Source organism: Poecilia mexicana, unplaced genomic scaffold (genome assembly GCF_051168715.1).
Source record: "Poecilia mexicana isolate PSO_F unplaced genomic scaffold, ASM5116871v1 scaffold_4, whole genome shotgun sequence".
Lineage (NCBI taxonomy): Eukaryota > Metazoa > Chordata > Actinopteri > Cyprinodontiformes > Poeciliidae > Poecilia > Poecilia mexicana.
Window position 1 is genome coordinate 22,837,555 of NW_028263373.1, and position 16,837 is coordinate 22,854,391.

The 16,837-nt window shown below is 40.5% G+C and overlaps 1 protein-coding gene across 2 annotated transcripts in view; it reads right to left on the reverse strand.

Moving 5' to 3' along the window:
- Window positions 1–124: 124 nt before the first annotated feature.
- Window positions 125–16,837, reverse strand: part of ano8b (anoctamin 8b) — a 46,393-nt gene continuing 29,680 nt past the window's right edge. The window contains exons 4-20 of one of the 2 annotated variants that reach the window (XM_088005096.1): window positions 16,699–16,837; window positions 15,771–15,867; window positions 15,549–15,665; window positions 14,178–14,305; window positions 13,923–14,084; window positions 13,687–13,839; window positions 12,779–12,905; window positions 12,636–12,691; window positions 12,485–12,559; window positions 12,170–12,304; window positions 9,211–9,458; window positions 7,940–8,099; window positions 7,478–7,867; window positions 5,738–5,929; window positions 5,472–5,603; window positions 4,555–4,665; window positions 125–4,292 (exon numbers count right to left, since the gene is read on the reverse strand). In XM_088005096.1, the coding sequence (XP_087861222.1) occupies window positions 3,552–4,292; window positions 4,555–4,665; window positions 5,472–5,603; window positions 5,738–5,929; window positions 7,478–7,867; window positions 7,940–8,099; window positions 9,211–9,458; window positions 12,170–12,304; window positions 12,485–12,559; window positions 12,636–12,691; window positions 12,779–12,905; window positions 13,687–13,839; window positions 13,923–14,084; window positions 14,178–14,305; window positions 15,549–15,665; window positions 15,771–15,867; window positions 16,699–16,837 (3,163 nt within the window). In that variant the 3' untranslated portion in view covers window positions 125–3,551. The remainder of the gene's footprint in view (window positions 4,293–4,554; window positions 4,666–5,471; window positions 5,604–5,737; window positions 5,930–7,477; window positions 7,868–7,939; window positions 8,100–9,210; window positions 9,459–12,169; window positions 12,305–12,484; window positions 12,560–12,635; window positions 12,692–12,778; window positions 12,906–13,686; window positions 13,840–13,922; window positions 14,085–14,177; window positions 14,306–15,548; window positions 15,666–15,770; window positions 15,868–16,698) is intronic. The other variant, XM_088005097.1, reaches the window with a different exon arrangement.

Here is a 16,837-nt window from a genome sequence, read left to right on the forward strand (position 1 = left end):
CTTCCTACTCCTTTCAAACAGAACAGTAGTGGTAAACAAAAGAAAAACGCCGACACATCATTTTAGTACCGACAACATTATGTACTGTAACTGTTTCAGCTAAACAAACTCCCAACTCATGAAATGCATTTGAAAAGAGTTTTATTAACTATTCTTTTCAGATTTTACAAAAATATGACAAAATAAATTAACAGAAATAAATAATCCCATTTCCCAGTATTTTTCTTTAAAAGACTGTTTTGTTGTTTTTCTCTTTTGTACATTGGAAGAGCGTTTGATGTCGTGTCAGTGAGGCTGCGATGAAACATCTGATTTTTGAGGTTAGGGTTGGGTTTTAATGAAGCTGCGTTGAGAACCTGACCCGTTCACATCCGACTCAAATCCCAGAACGTGACGCATTTGATAAATCCACTCGGCCCAATCGCACTGATTTCCTGTTAAAGAGGAAGAGGCTTCCTGTGAGGGACGTCAGAGCTCGACCCGATCAAAGCCAGCTTCTGCGACTCAGGCTTATCAAAATCCCTCATCTGTTCTAAATTTCCAGCTGCCTTTAATTTATGATGAAGAGAAATTATTTTGATATTTGTTGCTTGAACGGGAAAAGGTGGAACTGTACATAAAAACTTGACAGCTTCAGCAAACAGCCCGATCTCAGCCTTCTGCCAAAACACGTGTACAGATGATGATGACGAAGGGACTCGAATGCATCGTGATGTTCTTCATCCCTGAAATCCAAATGCAGCAAACTGGGAGGATTTTTTAAATAAGACTGAGCTCAGCTACATTGTAACATCTACGTCTTGTTTATGTTGTTGCACCGACTCCCTTTAATAATTCACATCCCAGCCTTTTAACGACACACACAAAGACAGAATATGTTCCTCTCATCCCGGGAATTCCTATTTTACATTTATAATGAACAGCTTCCAGAGAAGTTAAAGAACACGCTTATAGTACTGATGCTGCAACATGGTTTACCCTCTTGTGTGTTTTTTTTTTCTGTATTGCATTAAATCTTTTTTTATTTACTCATTTCAAACTGGTCTGACAAGGCAGAGGCAACAATAAAACACATTAATTCAACAGATTCAGTGAAGATTCTCCATAAATAAAGAAAAGAGAAGTGAAGAAAGGCGGAGATAGATGTGCTGCTCCATGTCGATCTACAGTATCTGCTTCCACTCAGTGTTATTGCCAAAGTCCTTGTTGGAGGTGAAAGTGTGTAAATGCATAGTTAATGTTTCCATCTGTTAACCCACAGGACAGTTCAGTGGCCTCTGAAACATGTGAAACGTGTGTTTTACAGTGTAATGACTCCACCAAGCTTTTCCATCTAAACCTGTGCTGCTGCTGCATCCTGATGCCCACAGAATGGTTTTATGGGTAAATTATTTTTATAAGCTTGCACCACCTTCTGGAAACCATGAAATAATGACTTACTGTTTGCATGATGATGAGTTTACATAAAGTTAACTGAGCAGGTTAAATGATAATAGAGCACTGTGCAAAAGCTTTCTTAAAAGCCTCCTTTCAAATTTTAGGGTTCTGTAAACAAAATAAAATACCAACTAAACCAACTGAGGCATAACACTCCAACAAGTTCAGGGAATACATCTTTACTTTTTTGTTTTAACAATTTTCTTCTTTCTCTCGTTAGCGTCTAAATCTGCTGTAGAATACTGTACATCTCAAATTAAAAACCATAAATTGAAAAATATTACATGTAGTTGGAAAAGTCAATGGAAAAAACTGGTACTGTACTGTAAAAACAAAATTCATGGTCAGTGTTTAACAATCAGAACTGCTAAGAGCAGAGATAAAACATCTCCCTCCACACTTATTGGCACTGCGTTAAAAAAAGCCTTGAAATACATACATTTATCTTTTATTGCAGTAATTTACTGAGAAAAATACTAAAATCTAACTTATAGACATTAGTAATAAAATATTAATGAGTTCCACTTTGTAGTTTTTAATGTTTTTGGTTTTGGACTTTTGTTTCCCTGGGGTATTAATATGGTGTGACACAGGTCCTTTTCTCTTAGCCAAAGGGGCAGGTGGAGGATCCAAGTTAATCTTGCCACTGTTCAAAGTGAGGACAAAGGTAATGAAGGCAAAAATAATAATAAAAAATCTCTAGAGCTCATTTAAAAAACTGCATCTTACGATCGTCAAGTCTAAGAACAGAAATTATGGAGGAAAAGGAAATACCTTTCTTGTCTTTTTAGCCTTTTTAGCAGCAAACATTCTAGTTCTTGAAACAAAGAATGAATACTGTTTGGTACAGTGGAGGACCTGTGATGCTGGGGGTCCGTCTTACATCTAATAGCCTTGTGAACTTTGCTAAATTGTATCATGAACATTAAAATACAACAAACATTTTGTGATTTCTGCAGGGAACTGAATGTGTCAGTCAGAGGACGAGGTAAGAGCTACTGAAAGCCTGCAGGGGGCGCTGAGGAGATGAAAACGTTTTCTTAATAGGGGATATCTAAGATTTGGGTTTTTTCTATAACTTTTACTGAGGGATTATTCAGCTTTAGGAAACGATTCATTCATTTCAAAGCTTCATCACAGCAGGAGAGAACAAGTGTGGAGGGAGCAGTAGATACTAAAAAGAGAAACGTTTTTGTGTAACATACTGTAGTGAATCACGCTGGAATCAAGCTTCTTGTTGGGGTTTAGTGCAACTTTCTCCTCTTTACCTCTGGACTCATTTTGCCTCGTCTGGAGTGTGTGGAACGGAGTGCCATCTGTGTTTACCCGGTTCGCTACAGGCATCATCCATGCTCCACTTTCCCAAACATCACCTTCAGCCACTGCCTCTAAATTTCTCCTGGGAAAAATGTCGGTACGGGTAATTTGACTTACAAAGCTCTTTACTTTGTGATTTTTTAAAATCTGTTACAGAAAGGGAAGGGAACTAAACGCTCAGACGTCACATCTGCTTTCAAAATAAAGCTGGTGATTTATGCTGCGACTGCTGAGAATCATTAAAACACTGACTGATATTGCTTTTCCATTTATCCGCTTCGTTACAAAAGAGAAGGGCCCAAAAAATTCATTACAATAAAAAAAAGAAAGATAAAATATTTACTTGTGTTGGGAAGGATGAAGTCTGGAAATCGTTCCATGTTTGTTTTTAACCCCTATCCTTTCACAACTGGCTTTTTTATTTGTTCATTTTTTTCACGTGAGGCCACCAAGATGCTTACAATTTCTGACTAAAGGAAATCAGGAAACATAGCTTTCTGTTTTAAAGGCTTAAAATAGTCGAAACGCAGCTCATGCATTTCTTTACGTATTGCAGACAAGGAAGAATTTGAGTGAGTGTGTTTTAGTCGGTCATGACAGAAGGGCTTGCGTCTGTCGTACAAAGCCAGATTATTTTTGTCTCTCTGCAAGAAAGCAGACCGGAACAACAGTCATCTTCCATCCGATTCATCTTTTCCTGTTTGCTTCCCTCCACACAAACAGGAACTTTTCGGGCCTTTTCTCACAGTAAAGCACATCAACTCCGGCTGATATGTAGTTTTCCTCCTCCGGAGCTGCTAGATTTTCGAACTGGCCAGGTCCAAGTCTGCAGCATGTCCGTTCTCGGATCCCTCCCCCGGAGGAGAAGGGATCTCGTCGGGAACACCGTTCAAGTCGGAGCGGGAGGTTTGTCTTTCTGATGACGACCCGTCTCCGGGTCTGGGCGGCGGAGCCCCGTTCACACACGCTCCCCCTTCGGATTTTCCAAAGTTAAACAGTTTTCCAGGGTTGAAGGCCTTACTGGGTGACTGAGAACGCTCCTGAGAGCTGCTACCTGATGATGATGAGGATGATGAGGATGATGATGCTGCGGCTGTGTTGGTGCTGGCTGCAGCAGAGGCGGCGGCGGCGGCTCCCTCCTTCTTGTTCTCGGGTGACTTGAGGAACTTGAAGCTGAGGAACCCGGGGAGTTTGGGCTCGCTGCCGGTGGGCGACTGCGGGGAGCGCGCGCCGCTGGAGGAGAACTTACTCTGCAGCGGGATGATCTGCTTCAGCTTCATCACATTGTTGTTGGCCAGCAGGGAGCTGGGCCTCTTGGGTTTGTCAGAACCGCTGGGCCCTCCTCCTCCGCCGCCGCCGGAGCGAGATTTGCTCCCGTGATTTTTGTCGTGGTGGTGATCCCCAGACGAGTCACCTTTGCTGTCATCCCGCTCCCTCTCCCTGCGAGCCATATGCTCCGCCTGCCTCTGCCGTTCCTCTTCCTCCCTCTTCCTCCTCTGCAGCTGCTGGTAATGCTGCTGCGCCTGCCGCTCATGCTTCTGCAATGAAGAGAAAAATAAAAATCACATTAGGTGTTTACTAGGATCAGCACTAACGCTCTGCTCATATTACAAATCCCCTCACTGCAGGAAGATGTCTGCAGTGCAGTTTTCCATTTTATGTTAGGCTGTAAACCTTTTCACTTCCAAAATTTAAAATAAATCAGGTGTAAAATAAACATTTTCCCTCCACATAATGCTGAAGGTGCCAGCTGGACCTCAACAACTCCAATCACTGCCAACAAATTGCTTCCCCCTTTACCTTAAAAGCCTCCCTTCGCTGGTAGTCCAGTTTCGCCATCTCCTCCTTGACCCATGTAGGAATGTCAGGAATGGCCACATGGATGACATACTTCAAGAGAATCGCAAAGTGCTGAAAGAAACACATTTAGAAGAAGATTCCTGCAGTTAATGTACCATGTTTGAATTAGACACCAGAAAGGATGATAAAGCCTCAACATAACATTTACTTCAGGTAATTTCTGCACCAAAACCTGTGGACTGTGAAAGTGTCCTCCTGGTCACGCCTGACTTCCTAATCAGGCCAGGTCGGAGCTGCAAGCTGTTCTTGTCTTTCAGATACAAGCAGCCGCAGCGTGCAGAGCTGACCGAGCTAAAACTAAAGAATCCTGACTGGAGCAGCAGCTTAGAGATATACAGAACTTATGAGAGCAATTTCATTATATTATGTCTGAAAAGTAATGAGATTTTACTAATCTTTTCATTTTATTATATATAAAAACATCAAATAAGGTGTAATATTGACATTTAGGAAGATATATTGGTAGAATTATTATATTAGGGTATAACACTGTAGAGCATTGATTAGTCCTTACTTACAATCACTGTCAACAGGGATCAATAGCATCTTTAAAGTGGGAGTGTGATTTGCTATACTACAGCTGAAGAAACATGAAGAAACATCCAGGAAAATGCATTAAAAATAGTTTTGTACAAAAATTATTCTTAGTTATTTTAGCAATTTTTTAATATATATAATTATTAGAATCCTTTCAAGTCTTGACTTTTCTCTACCCACAATCAGGTTTCAACCACACCTTTGGAACAACTGCATAAAATAATTAAAACATGTTCACATTTTAAAGTCTTAATTAGGAATGTGTAAATGTTCTGTGCACTTATAAAAAGTAGTATTAAACTGTGTTTGCTCTTTGGTACCTCCAGGATGACAATAGAGATGATGGCCATCTCCGGACTGAGCCACGGGAAGAGCCGCTGCAGCTGACCGCACTGACCAATCAGGTAACAGTTCACTATGATGGCAATCAGGCCCATGGCTTCCATCGCCGTCTGAGAAGAAGTAATAAAAAACTCTGTCATGTTGTTTCTGCTTGCAAAAATTGAAACTTTTATTACATTTTTTATGCAATTTGCAAGTTAAATAAATATTGTCATACTTTAGCTCTGGACTGAATGAGCCTCACCTGCCACTGGCCAATGCTCTCCACTCGGAGTCCGAACGGCCTCTGCAGCCCGGTGCACAGCTTAAAGGCATCGCTGCGGATCTCGATGATGTTGTTGATGAGTGCACACATGGCAGCCAGAGGAAAGGCAGAGGAGAAGAGAACCACGTAGCCAAACTGGACAAACATCTCCTGGTAATCCTGGAAGGTGTCCTAAAAAACAGGTGAAACATTCATCTCTTTATTTACTATATAGATAAAGTTCTTGGCGACAAAGTTCTGAATATTTTGCATTGTTGATGAACTGTCTGTGCAGCTAAAATATGATTGTATAATATATGAATGCATAATGAGTGAAAGTGTAAAAGTGTTGTTTTAGGAACCAAGCAAGAAAAATACACACATTTTTCTGTTGTAAGCTTTGTATTCTTCTCTGTTTTCAAATAATTTGTCAGTATTTTGATAAATTAACAATCATTTAACGGTTTTTCTCTTGTTCAATGCCTTCTGTCTGACCAGGACTTCAGGCGAAACTGAACCTAGACGACTAAATCGGACATAATTGCATTACCAACTGAATGTAGTTTAATGCGCACTGTCCCTTTAAGACAGGTAAAATAAATAACAAACCAGAGTAAAAACTGCATTATTAACACATTGCTCTCCCACAAAAGAAATCTAGCATGTTGCACTAATATTTTGAGAACCGTACTTTTCTCAGCCAGAAGGGGGCGTGCCAGTTCATAAAGAGGTTTTCACATCCGACGCTAACACACCTGACTCAAATGAATAGTTAATTACCAGGTTTTTGCAAAACTTGCTGACATGCCGAGAGAGTAGCTGACCCGATTCAGGTGTGTTAGAGCAAAAGTTACAGGACAAGTGAAACTCGAGGCTGGAGTTACTGAGATCAAATGTTTAATGAAGCTATAATATATTTTTAATATCTTTACCTAATTTGACTTTTAGAATGCTTTCTCTATATTAAAGCTGCAGTATGTAACTTTTGGCTCTGATTGGTTGCTTGATGTATTTCTTCAGATATTAGCGCTGGGAGGAGGTGGAGGAGCTGAAACTTTTCAGATGATCTTTCTCTTATTAAACTGTCAGGACAAGCTGACAGTTTTAACAAATATGTTAAAAAAACATTTTTTTGTAAAAGTTACAAACTGCACCATTAAAGATCCCTTTAATACATCATTACTTATGGGTTTGTTTGCTAACCAAGCTTGACATGAATAATGATAAATTTCCCTTTGTTGCTGTTGAATTTTTGAAAACCTAATTAATTCACACTGCATCTAAATTCTGACCCCCATTCAGTTAATCTTATAATGATAGAAGATGAGCTGCAGTAAACAAATAATAACAGTAGCGTAACATAACGGTGTTGCTGGCAGGCTGCCTTAAACTCTGACAGATTTCTGGTTTTTATTGCAGGACCTGAACCTCTACAGCAAAGATGTCAAACTCAAGGCCTGGGGGCCAAATCTGGCCCGCCATAACATTTTATGTGGCCAGATGCATAAATAGAACTGTCAAGATAACAGGACTTAAATATTATTTTATCAATCAAATCAAAATATCTTTTACCTGTATTGTGTGAAAAAATGGTTGAAAGCAGAGACAGCTATTTATTAATATTTTAATAGTTTGTTAATAGATTTTATGAATACTTTCTGCCACAACCGGCCCTTTGAAGAGACTTATAATCTCATATGGACCAAAATGAAGCTGAGTTTGACAGCTGTGCGTTCTTACAGCGTAGGTCTGCATGCAGCTCTCCATCTCAGCCTGAGTCAGCGTTGTGCTCGCTCTCTCCTCCGGAGGATCCATCCATGACTCCCGTTTGGTTTTAGGCTCTGTCCTCTCCACACTCTGGCCTCTTCTTCTGTGACGCAGCGACGCGGCGCCATCTGAGGCAGACGGCAGCGGGGCGGTGCTGCCTGCAGTGGCTGCAGCGGCAGCACTGAGCCCCTCGGCGCTTCCCCCTCCCGGGTCCTTCACATCATGGATTCCATTATCGTCGTCGTCATCACACATTTCAAACACAGAGGCTGGGTCCATTCCTTTCTCCACCATGGTGGGGCTCCCTTCCTCCAGGAAGCTGTTTTCCATGGGGGCTCCTCCACAGGCCGGCCTTCTGTCCACCTTCAACACAGCAGCTGTTGTTATTTTTACTCTCACAAAAAGTTAAAGTTCATCTGACGCTCCGCTCTGTACCTTCTCTATAAAGCTGACTTTCCTCAGCTTCAGGCCACAGTCTATCACGTTCTCCTCCTCTGTCTCTCCTTCACTGAACCTCCCGCTGTCAGCCTCGTCCCGCTCTCCTCCCTCCTCCTCGTCAGGCACTCCACAGCCGCCGTTCAAACACTTCTTCTCCCTGCGAGGAGTTAAATGAGCGGTTATGTGTCGGGCAAGCTGAGAGTGTAAGCAGCTCACTGGAGCTATTCTCTAAACGTCTGACAGGAATGAATCATAACAGCAAGCGGCACAATGGCGGAGGAAGATGGAGTGAATCCGAGCAGATGTGAGAGTAAATGATTAGTGTCAGTTACTCATCTGCACGCTATAGTTTCATTTAAAACATGGGGGTCCAACGTGTGGTATGAGGGCCATTTACGGCCCATGGCTGCAATTCAGGAATAATACAAATTTAAAAACATGTTCATTTACACTCACATGTGAAAATGGCTGCAAATAGATGCACAATTGTACAACTGGACATCTTTAAAAAGCAGAAGTAGAGCCTCCTGCACAACCAACAAGAATGTAGCAAGTGGTTTCAGGATGGTAAGTCAACAACAAAACAATTGTCTTTTCTAGCAGCCATTGCATAGCGCATAAGGCGGAAAATCTGCTGACTAAATGTGCTGGAGCTACATTTGGGTTGCTAGGTAATGGGCTGGGCTTCACTGGGGTTGCTAGGTGATTTGTGATGTTACATTCTGGAGATTTTTGAAACAGCTGACTTTCCAGACACCAGAAAATATTCATGTATTGCCAAAAATAGGTTGGATGTTTCTTTTAGCACTTGGGCTGTTTTTAGAAGCAGCTGAGACACTAATGGAAATACAAAAACTTGCAAAATGTGAATTTCGCCTAATACATCCATTTAAAATATAAAATATTCATCTTTATACTTTTAGCATTCTTTTGTAAGGCTGAAATCGTTTCAGCTCCATTCACAAAGTTATCTAAATCCTGCTTTTATTCCTCTGAAGTTACTACGATTTTGCTATTTATTTTTCAATAAACACCTGACATATTTATTTTAACAAGACAAATCTGCAAAACCCTTCTTAAGTTTTGACTCTACAGTAGTTTACAAATATCTTGCCCACAAAAGAAAATCTGACTCCTTAATTTATTCAATTAAGATATTACAGTTTTTATTAGAAAATATGACAATGTTTTGGCCCTTGATAACTTTAACCCATATGACAAACGGTTTTGACACGCCTGATCTAAAAGCGAATTTTGATGGAGCTGACCTTCGTTCTGGATTCCCCACTCCAGGTCGTGTGCCCCTCAGTCCGGGTCCAGGCACGGTCGGGTCCGTTGGTGAGGCCTGGACCTTCCCGGCCGCCAGCCGGGCGTATTTGAGCAAGACTGAGAGCAGCAGGTCCCACACGGCTCTCAGCGACAGCTCCCCCAGCTTGTGGCGCTCGTACAGGTAAGGCTGCAGAACCTCCTTCACGTTCTGAAGGAACTGGCGGATGATGAGCAGAGTGGCCAACATCTGGCAAGAAGAGGGATAAAGTTTGTTTTTTTACCAAGAGAGCAAAGCAGAAAACAAAAGGAGTTTTCAAGGTGTCAGATAAAGGCAAGAGCTTTAGAAGAAAGAGCAGGATACCACCATGAGGGAAATTCACCAAATCTAAAATCAACCAAAAGGCAAACCATAGCAAGAAGAGAACATTTACAGCATCAAAAAGAGGTTTACATACACCTATCAGCTTGAACTTGATAAATTTTTTGTGTTTAATTAAGCACTTAATCTGGTCATAAAACAAGAAACGTGTTTGATGTTTTCATTTTTGCAAAACAAAACCTTTGTAGTTGCAACTTATTTGCTACAGATAACGTTTCTTTGTTTCATAATCTCAGCAATAAAACCTCAAAAAGTAAAAAAAAATTTATCCAAGATGAAGAATCATTAACATGGAGGACCACAACGGGGCCCACCTGGGTCAGAGGGGTGGGAGATATGGACTTAGAATATTATCACAATATTTTGTGGCACAATTGTGATAATGATTTTAAAAAATGATGATAAATTATTACTTACAATATACCTGTGAATGTATTTGCTTGATTTATTTCACTAAATTGAAGACATGGTGAATGCATTTAATCATATTTTAAAATATAATGATATTTGTTGATAACGTTACAATTTTCTCCAGACGATGGAGGAAATTTTTAAAATAATATTTCAGATAATGCTGTCGTTTTGAGGAGGTTTTGTTCAACATTAATTTGAATTTATGAAGAAAGTCAGAATTGAAAACTATGATAATTTCTTTTACAACAATTGATAAATGATATGATAAATGATCATTCCTACTCGGAAGTTGTCTGAAAAACAGATGATCCACAAATTACAAAAGGTTTTGTATTAAATGTGTATAAAAATCTAAATTGCATTAAATCTCTGGGAAGGAAACAGGATCCATTGGTCATATGAACCACAAGGGATCCACATACAAATATTAGTAGGAGACCGGTAAATCTTGCAAAAACATTACTAAAACTGCTCTAAACTACCCAGTAATAATTGTTTTACTCATTCCGGAAAATATATGTAAACAGAAATGCTTACATAGACAAAGGCTCACACTGTATGTATGGTAACATTTTTAAGGCTGGTGCAAAGGACAGGAGACTAAAACAAACTAAGCCTCAATAAATTCCTGACAGAACTTGGATACAATGTCACATCCAGTTTCTAGGAAACTGAGGAAAGGAGCTTTGTCCTTTTGTTGATACCAGCTGAAACAGCCAGCGCAAACACCAGCGAGTCACAAACAGAGTTTAACAAAAGAGCTGACTAAAGATTTTCAGATATATTGTTTTTACTAAGAAGCTTTCTGTTTAATTTTAGAGTCACGATAAATTATATTTTCAGCTTATTTCACTTTCTGCTTACTGAGTGATGGGCATGAACTTCTTAAGTGAGTTTAGCTCAACAAATATTGAAATGAAGTTGATTGTAGAGGCAGGAACAAGGAAAACTATGCCAATCCAGTTAAGAAAGCAACAGTATCTGCAGACTATAAGGGGTTGCAATAGTAAAAGAAGCAAAAATGCAAATGAAAATGACAGAAACGAAAGACCAAATGTCCCAGAGGCCGTCACAAATATGGAAACAAAGTGGAAAACATCTTCATACAATGACCTCAAAGAAGAAAATCAAAAAGGTGTAATGCTACAAGATGCAAGAAATGATCATGGCAAGTTTGTAGACTTTTGTTCCTAAAGCTACAAAGAAACAGAAGCTTAAAGTACAAGAATACAAGAAAATGTCCAAAACATAAAGCAACGCTGAGATATTGGCTGGAGCTGACCAACCAATCAGAAATCCTATCATATTTCTGACTAGTGAGCACATCTCTGCTGTGTGGCACAAACAGCAAAATGTCTTTAGTGTGGACACTGTTACTGAGTAGAGAAGCTACAGTTAACCCAAAATTATTCATCCCTCTAGAAGGTTTAGATTTAGAAGGAAATGAGACAGGCCTTGTCCTAAAAAATAAAATACTGCAAAAGGAGTATAAAGTTTGGAAAACATTATTTATTTTGTTATATTTCGATGAGAAAGTGTAAATTATCAACACACTTCTCAATAATGAAAGGAAAAAACTTTTTTTTTAGCCTTTATAATGCCTGAACAGCTTTTTGCTCTTGTGCTCATGAAGATTTATCTTTAGTAATGACCTTCTTGAATGATATCAAGTCATGATTATGGCAGTGCTTTTCTAAAATCTAAAAACTACTTTCAGTCAAAACACATATGTTAAAATATTATTGTAAGCCTTGATCTGTCAGGAGTATGAATAATTTTGGGTTTAGCTGAAGCAATTTTCAGATGCTTTAAGATGTTTAAAATAAATTCAGTGGAAGAAAGAAGCTATTTAAAAGGAAACTGTATTTCCTCAGACATCCTCAATGTCTCAGTTCATTGAGGCTGCAAGAGAGCAAGACTTTAATCAGATAACAGGAAGGGTGAATGGATTATCGATAGGTTTAAGGGGTCTCAGCGATATGTATCTACCATCTTCAGTAAAAAGATACAAAAACTGTAGTTTGCCAACCAGGCACATATTTGCAACCGTTGCATCTTTAGCAATAAAGTTTCCCAGCACCAACAGACAAACCAGAACAAAGCAGAGGTGACAGAGTGAGACAAAGTGGACCTTCAGTCCCTCCAGGAGTCAACAGGAGTCATACTTTAGACTTGAGCAAAGCCCTGAAGAACCAGGGCACTGAGACCACAATCATCTGGATCTTGAAGAGGATGTAAGGCAGCAGATTTTCCCGGACCTGCCGCTGCAGACTTCGCAACAGAGACAACACCAGCAGCATCTTCCGCACACAGACAAACATGGATGGATGGATGGATGGATGGATGGATGTATGGATGAATGGGCGTGGATATCAATGCGAGGAGACAGACACAGCAAAGCATTTAGAGGATAAAATGATGCTAGTGCACACTGTGTAAGCCTGTGTAATGCTTGAAGCAAATATGGGGTTGTTTCCTACCTCCTTCAGACGCTCCATGTCTTTGAGGTAGAATCCAATGTAAAAAAGGCTGAGATAAGAATTTACAAACTGAAACTGCAAAAAAAACAAAAGAAAGGTGAGAACAACTGATTAAATATTACATGGAAAAATTAGACAGATAATTACTCACAAGAACCATTTTGATGATGAGATTTTTCTCATAGGCACTCTGGAGTCTGTAGTTTTCTACAGAATGGAGGAGCAGAATGTGTTAAGCTCAGGAAACATCAATAAAGCTGATTGTATTGTGTTGACCAGAAGCTGGACTCTCACCCATGTCGTTGAGCCAGCAGGCGATTTTCCTGTACACCTCGTCACATGCACTCACAGTGATAGCAAGCATGATTTTAGGGATAAAGCGAGCCAGCCGTGGCATTTCCTTGATCCCCATCACAAACTCCTGCAGCAAAAGACATAATTGTTTGATAAATAACTAAGCATATGTGTCAGACTAAACTAGTAGGGCTAGCTTAGTTTCGGTCAAGACGATAAGAGGTGCATGTACAAATGCATCACAAAAAATTATAATATCAATGAATTTATTTTATTAATTTAATTTAAAAAGGGAAATTCATAGATTCACTACAAATAGTCAGTAATTCCAGCAATTATTAATTTTACTTATGAGGAGATACAGCTTATGATGAACCAAACTCGCTTCCTCAGAAAATCAAAATAAAACAATCAATAAAAATTAGTTTAATTAGAGAAACATTGTCATAATTAGAATTATGTTTGTGAATTATATAATGTATCATGTTTTAAACTGGATTCATTCATTCACATTACAATTCATTGAGCTGTTCTTGTATTTTGCAGGATTTTAGATTTTTGATAAGGGGAAATTAACCATGAAATAATAAAGTATTAGTTTAACGTATATCAACTTATAATTTTATTCAATGAACATCACTGACAATTATGTGATTAATTAAATATTTAAATAGCTATAGATTAATTATTTTCTCCTCTTTCTACATTTTTAGTTAATGCTTACTTTATATCTAAAACATTGGCATGTTTGACGTTTAATACACGTCAAACGATTGAATTTGAAGATTGAACACCAATCTTCAAATTCAGCTACAAAGCTACAGCTTGGTGAGCTGAGACCAAACATTTTCAATTCTTAGCACGCACCTGCTACATTTAAAATAGCAGGAAAGTAAAGAAAACCTGACCTGCAGCTCAAAGCAAATAAGCATGACGAGGAAGACGAAGCAGAGGCAGAGGATGCAGATGGGCAGGCTGACCAGCCACCTGAACACCCGCCTGCGCCACGGCGGGTAGTAAAACTCCTCACATCCCGTTATGGGGCTGCAGCGCTTCACTCCCTGCACACAGAGAGCATTAAACAACTAAAAACAGCAGGAAGCCGTGGTGGAAACGGGGAGGAATAAAATCCAGCTCCCCTCACCCGAAACTGAGGCCGCGGCTCCTCCAGTGATTTGGAGGGCGTGTCCAGCGTTCCCCATTTGTACGCCAGCTCGGCTCCCCTCCTCTTCCACCGCTCCAGGAACAGAGTGGCCCACACCACATTGAACAGCGCAAACACCACGCAGCAGATGTCACGGCTCGTCTGGGAAACACAAACAGATGCATGTTTGTGGCAGCAAGCAGGCGGCAGTGTCTTCCCGTTAATAATTCAGGCCACCAAATGTTGTGTTCTCACCTGATCCGACTCTGTGAGCATCCACAGCACAAAGCCGATCACAGCAGGATACAACATGGAGGTGGTGTAGAAACCCAGCCAGGCGAAATACATCGCAATCTTCACCCCAAAGTAGTCACAGATGTCATCTGTAAATAATATGGAAAGAACAAGCTGAAAAACGAACTTAAAGGTTCATAATTCTGTTTATCCTGAACAGAATTATGCAAGCATGATTTTAGGGATAAAGCGAGCCAGCCGCAGCATTTCCTTGATCCCCATCATAAACTCCTGCTTTTTCTATTTCTATTTAAAATTGAAAGATTTTAAGCAAAAATCTTTTTTCATGGAGCGACTGATGGATGGACGGATGGAGGAATATTTATTTAGATAGCTGGATGGATGAATGAATAATTCTATGAATCTATGGATGGATGGAGATAGATGATGGAAGGATGGATGGACGGACAGACGGAAGGATGGATAATTGCATACATCCACGGATGGATGGATGAACAGATGGACACAAAAAATTTATATAAGGATGTATGGAAGGAAGGAAGGAAGGAAGGAAGGAAGGAAGGAAGGAAGGAAGGAAGGAAGGAAGGAAGGAAGGAAGGAAGGAAGGAAGGAAGGAAGGAAGGAAGGAAGGAAGGAAGGAAGGAAGGAAGGAAGGAAGGAAGGAAGGAAGGAAGGAAGGAAGGAAGGAAGGAAGTCTGTGTCTGTCTGTCTGTCTGTCTGTCTGTCTGTCTGTCTGTCTGTCTGTCTGTCTGTCTGTCTGGGTGGATGGGTGGATGGATGGATGGATGGATGAACAGATGGACACAAAAAATTGATATAAGGATGTATGGAAGGAAGGAAGGAAGGAAGGAAGTCTGTGTCTGTCTGTCTGTCTGTCTGTCTGTCTGTCTGTCTGTCTGTCTGTCTGTCTGTCTGTCTGTCTGTCTGTCTGTCTGTCTGTCTGTCTGTCTGGGTGGATGGATGGATGGATGGATGAACAGATGGACACAAAAAATTGATATAAGGATGTATGGAAGGAAGGAAGGAAGGAAGGAAGGAAGGAAGGAAGTCTGTGTCTGTCTGTCTGTGTCTGTCTGTCTGGATGGATGGGTGGATGGATGGATGGATGGATGCATAGTTGAATGTGTGGTTGGATGGATGTATGGATGCATAGTTGAATGTGTGGTTGGATGTATAGATGTATGGATGGATCCATGATTGTATAGCTGGTTGGATGGATGGATGGATGGATGGATGGATGGATGGATGGATGGATGGATGGATGGATGGATGGATGGATGGATGGATGGATGGATGGATGGATGGATGGATGGATGGATGGATCTATGGTTGGATGTGTGGTTGGATGGTTGGATGGGTGGACCTGCTGACCTAGCGGCTGCTTCTCGCAGACCGCCTGGACCCAGGACTTCATCAGCTGGTTGAGGATCCTCTGCTCATGGAGAGGAAAGATCTGCTGGATCACTCCTCTGGCTCTCAGCTCTGGGACTGCAGAGAGGCGATTACAGACCGTTAAAGACAGCAGCAAACGCAAACCAAACAAAAAAAAACAACAACCAAATAACCCTAAACCCACTAACAGCTTCAGCTTACTGATTGGCTGGCCCTCCAGGAAGATGATATTATGAAGGACCTCGCCCTGCTTGGCACGTAGATTGTCCATCCAGTATTTGATGATGGTTTGTCTTTCCTGCAACAAGAGAGATACACATGAATGCATGAAGTCCCTTCACACATGTGTATAACAGAACTTAAAAGTTAATTTTATATTGGGTTTTTGCTTTTTCAAAAAACCAGAAACAGAAGTCCCCTCTTGTAGGTTAGGCTGATAGTACCCTGTTGGTAACATTGTGTGTGTGTGTGTGTGTGTGTGTGTGTGTGTGTGTGTGTGTGTGTGTGTGTGTGTGTGTGTGTGTGTGTGTGTGTGTGTGTGTGTGTGTGTGTGCACGTTTGTTTGTAATACCTTTAGGGGACCATTTTCCTGACATATACTACAATGTGGGGACCCATTACTCATTGTGGGGACCGAAGGGGAAATGCTGTTTTTGGGTCAGGGGTTAGATTTAGGACTAATCAAATATTTTCAAATAAATTGGAAATAATCTGAATTAAGTGAAAAAGTGAAAAACCATCAAGCTATTTATACAGAGCAACAACAAAAGCTGCAGTTCATTATTAAACAAGGATTCTATGCAATTTATACAGTTCTTTTAAGACTTGACATAACATCTGTATTTCAGTGACATGCATCACAAAGAAAGAGACTGAAAAAGTTAGATCAGCGTGTTGTTTTCACCACTTCTCATGATTTAGGATTAAGGTGTGAATTGAGTTTTGGGTAGGTTTAGGGTTAGGTATGTAATGGTTAGGGTTAAGGGTAAGGTTTAGACTGTAGAAATGAATGAAAGTCAACGGAAAGTCCCCACAAAGATAGCCACACAAACGTGCGTGCGTGCGTGCGTGTGCGCGTGCGTGCGAAAAAGAGTGAGACAAAGAAAGAAAGAGAGGGGTGCAGACTGACCTGTGAAGTGAAGAAACACAGCTCACTCTCAATGTTCTCGTAGATGTAATCCTCTTCACAGGAGAAGCTCCGTGCTCCTCCACCAAACTCTGGCTTCACCCCCTTCCTCAGGCCCATCTCCTCTGCACCTCGCAGCAAA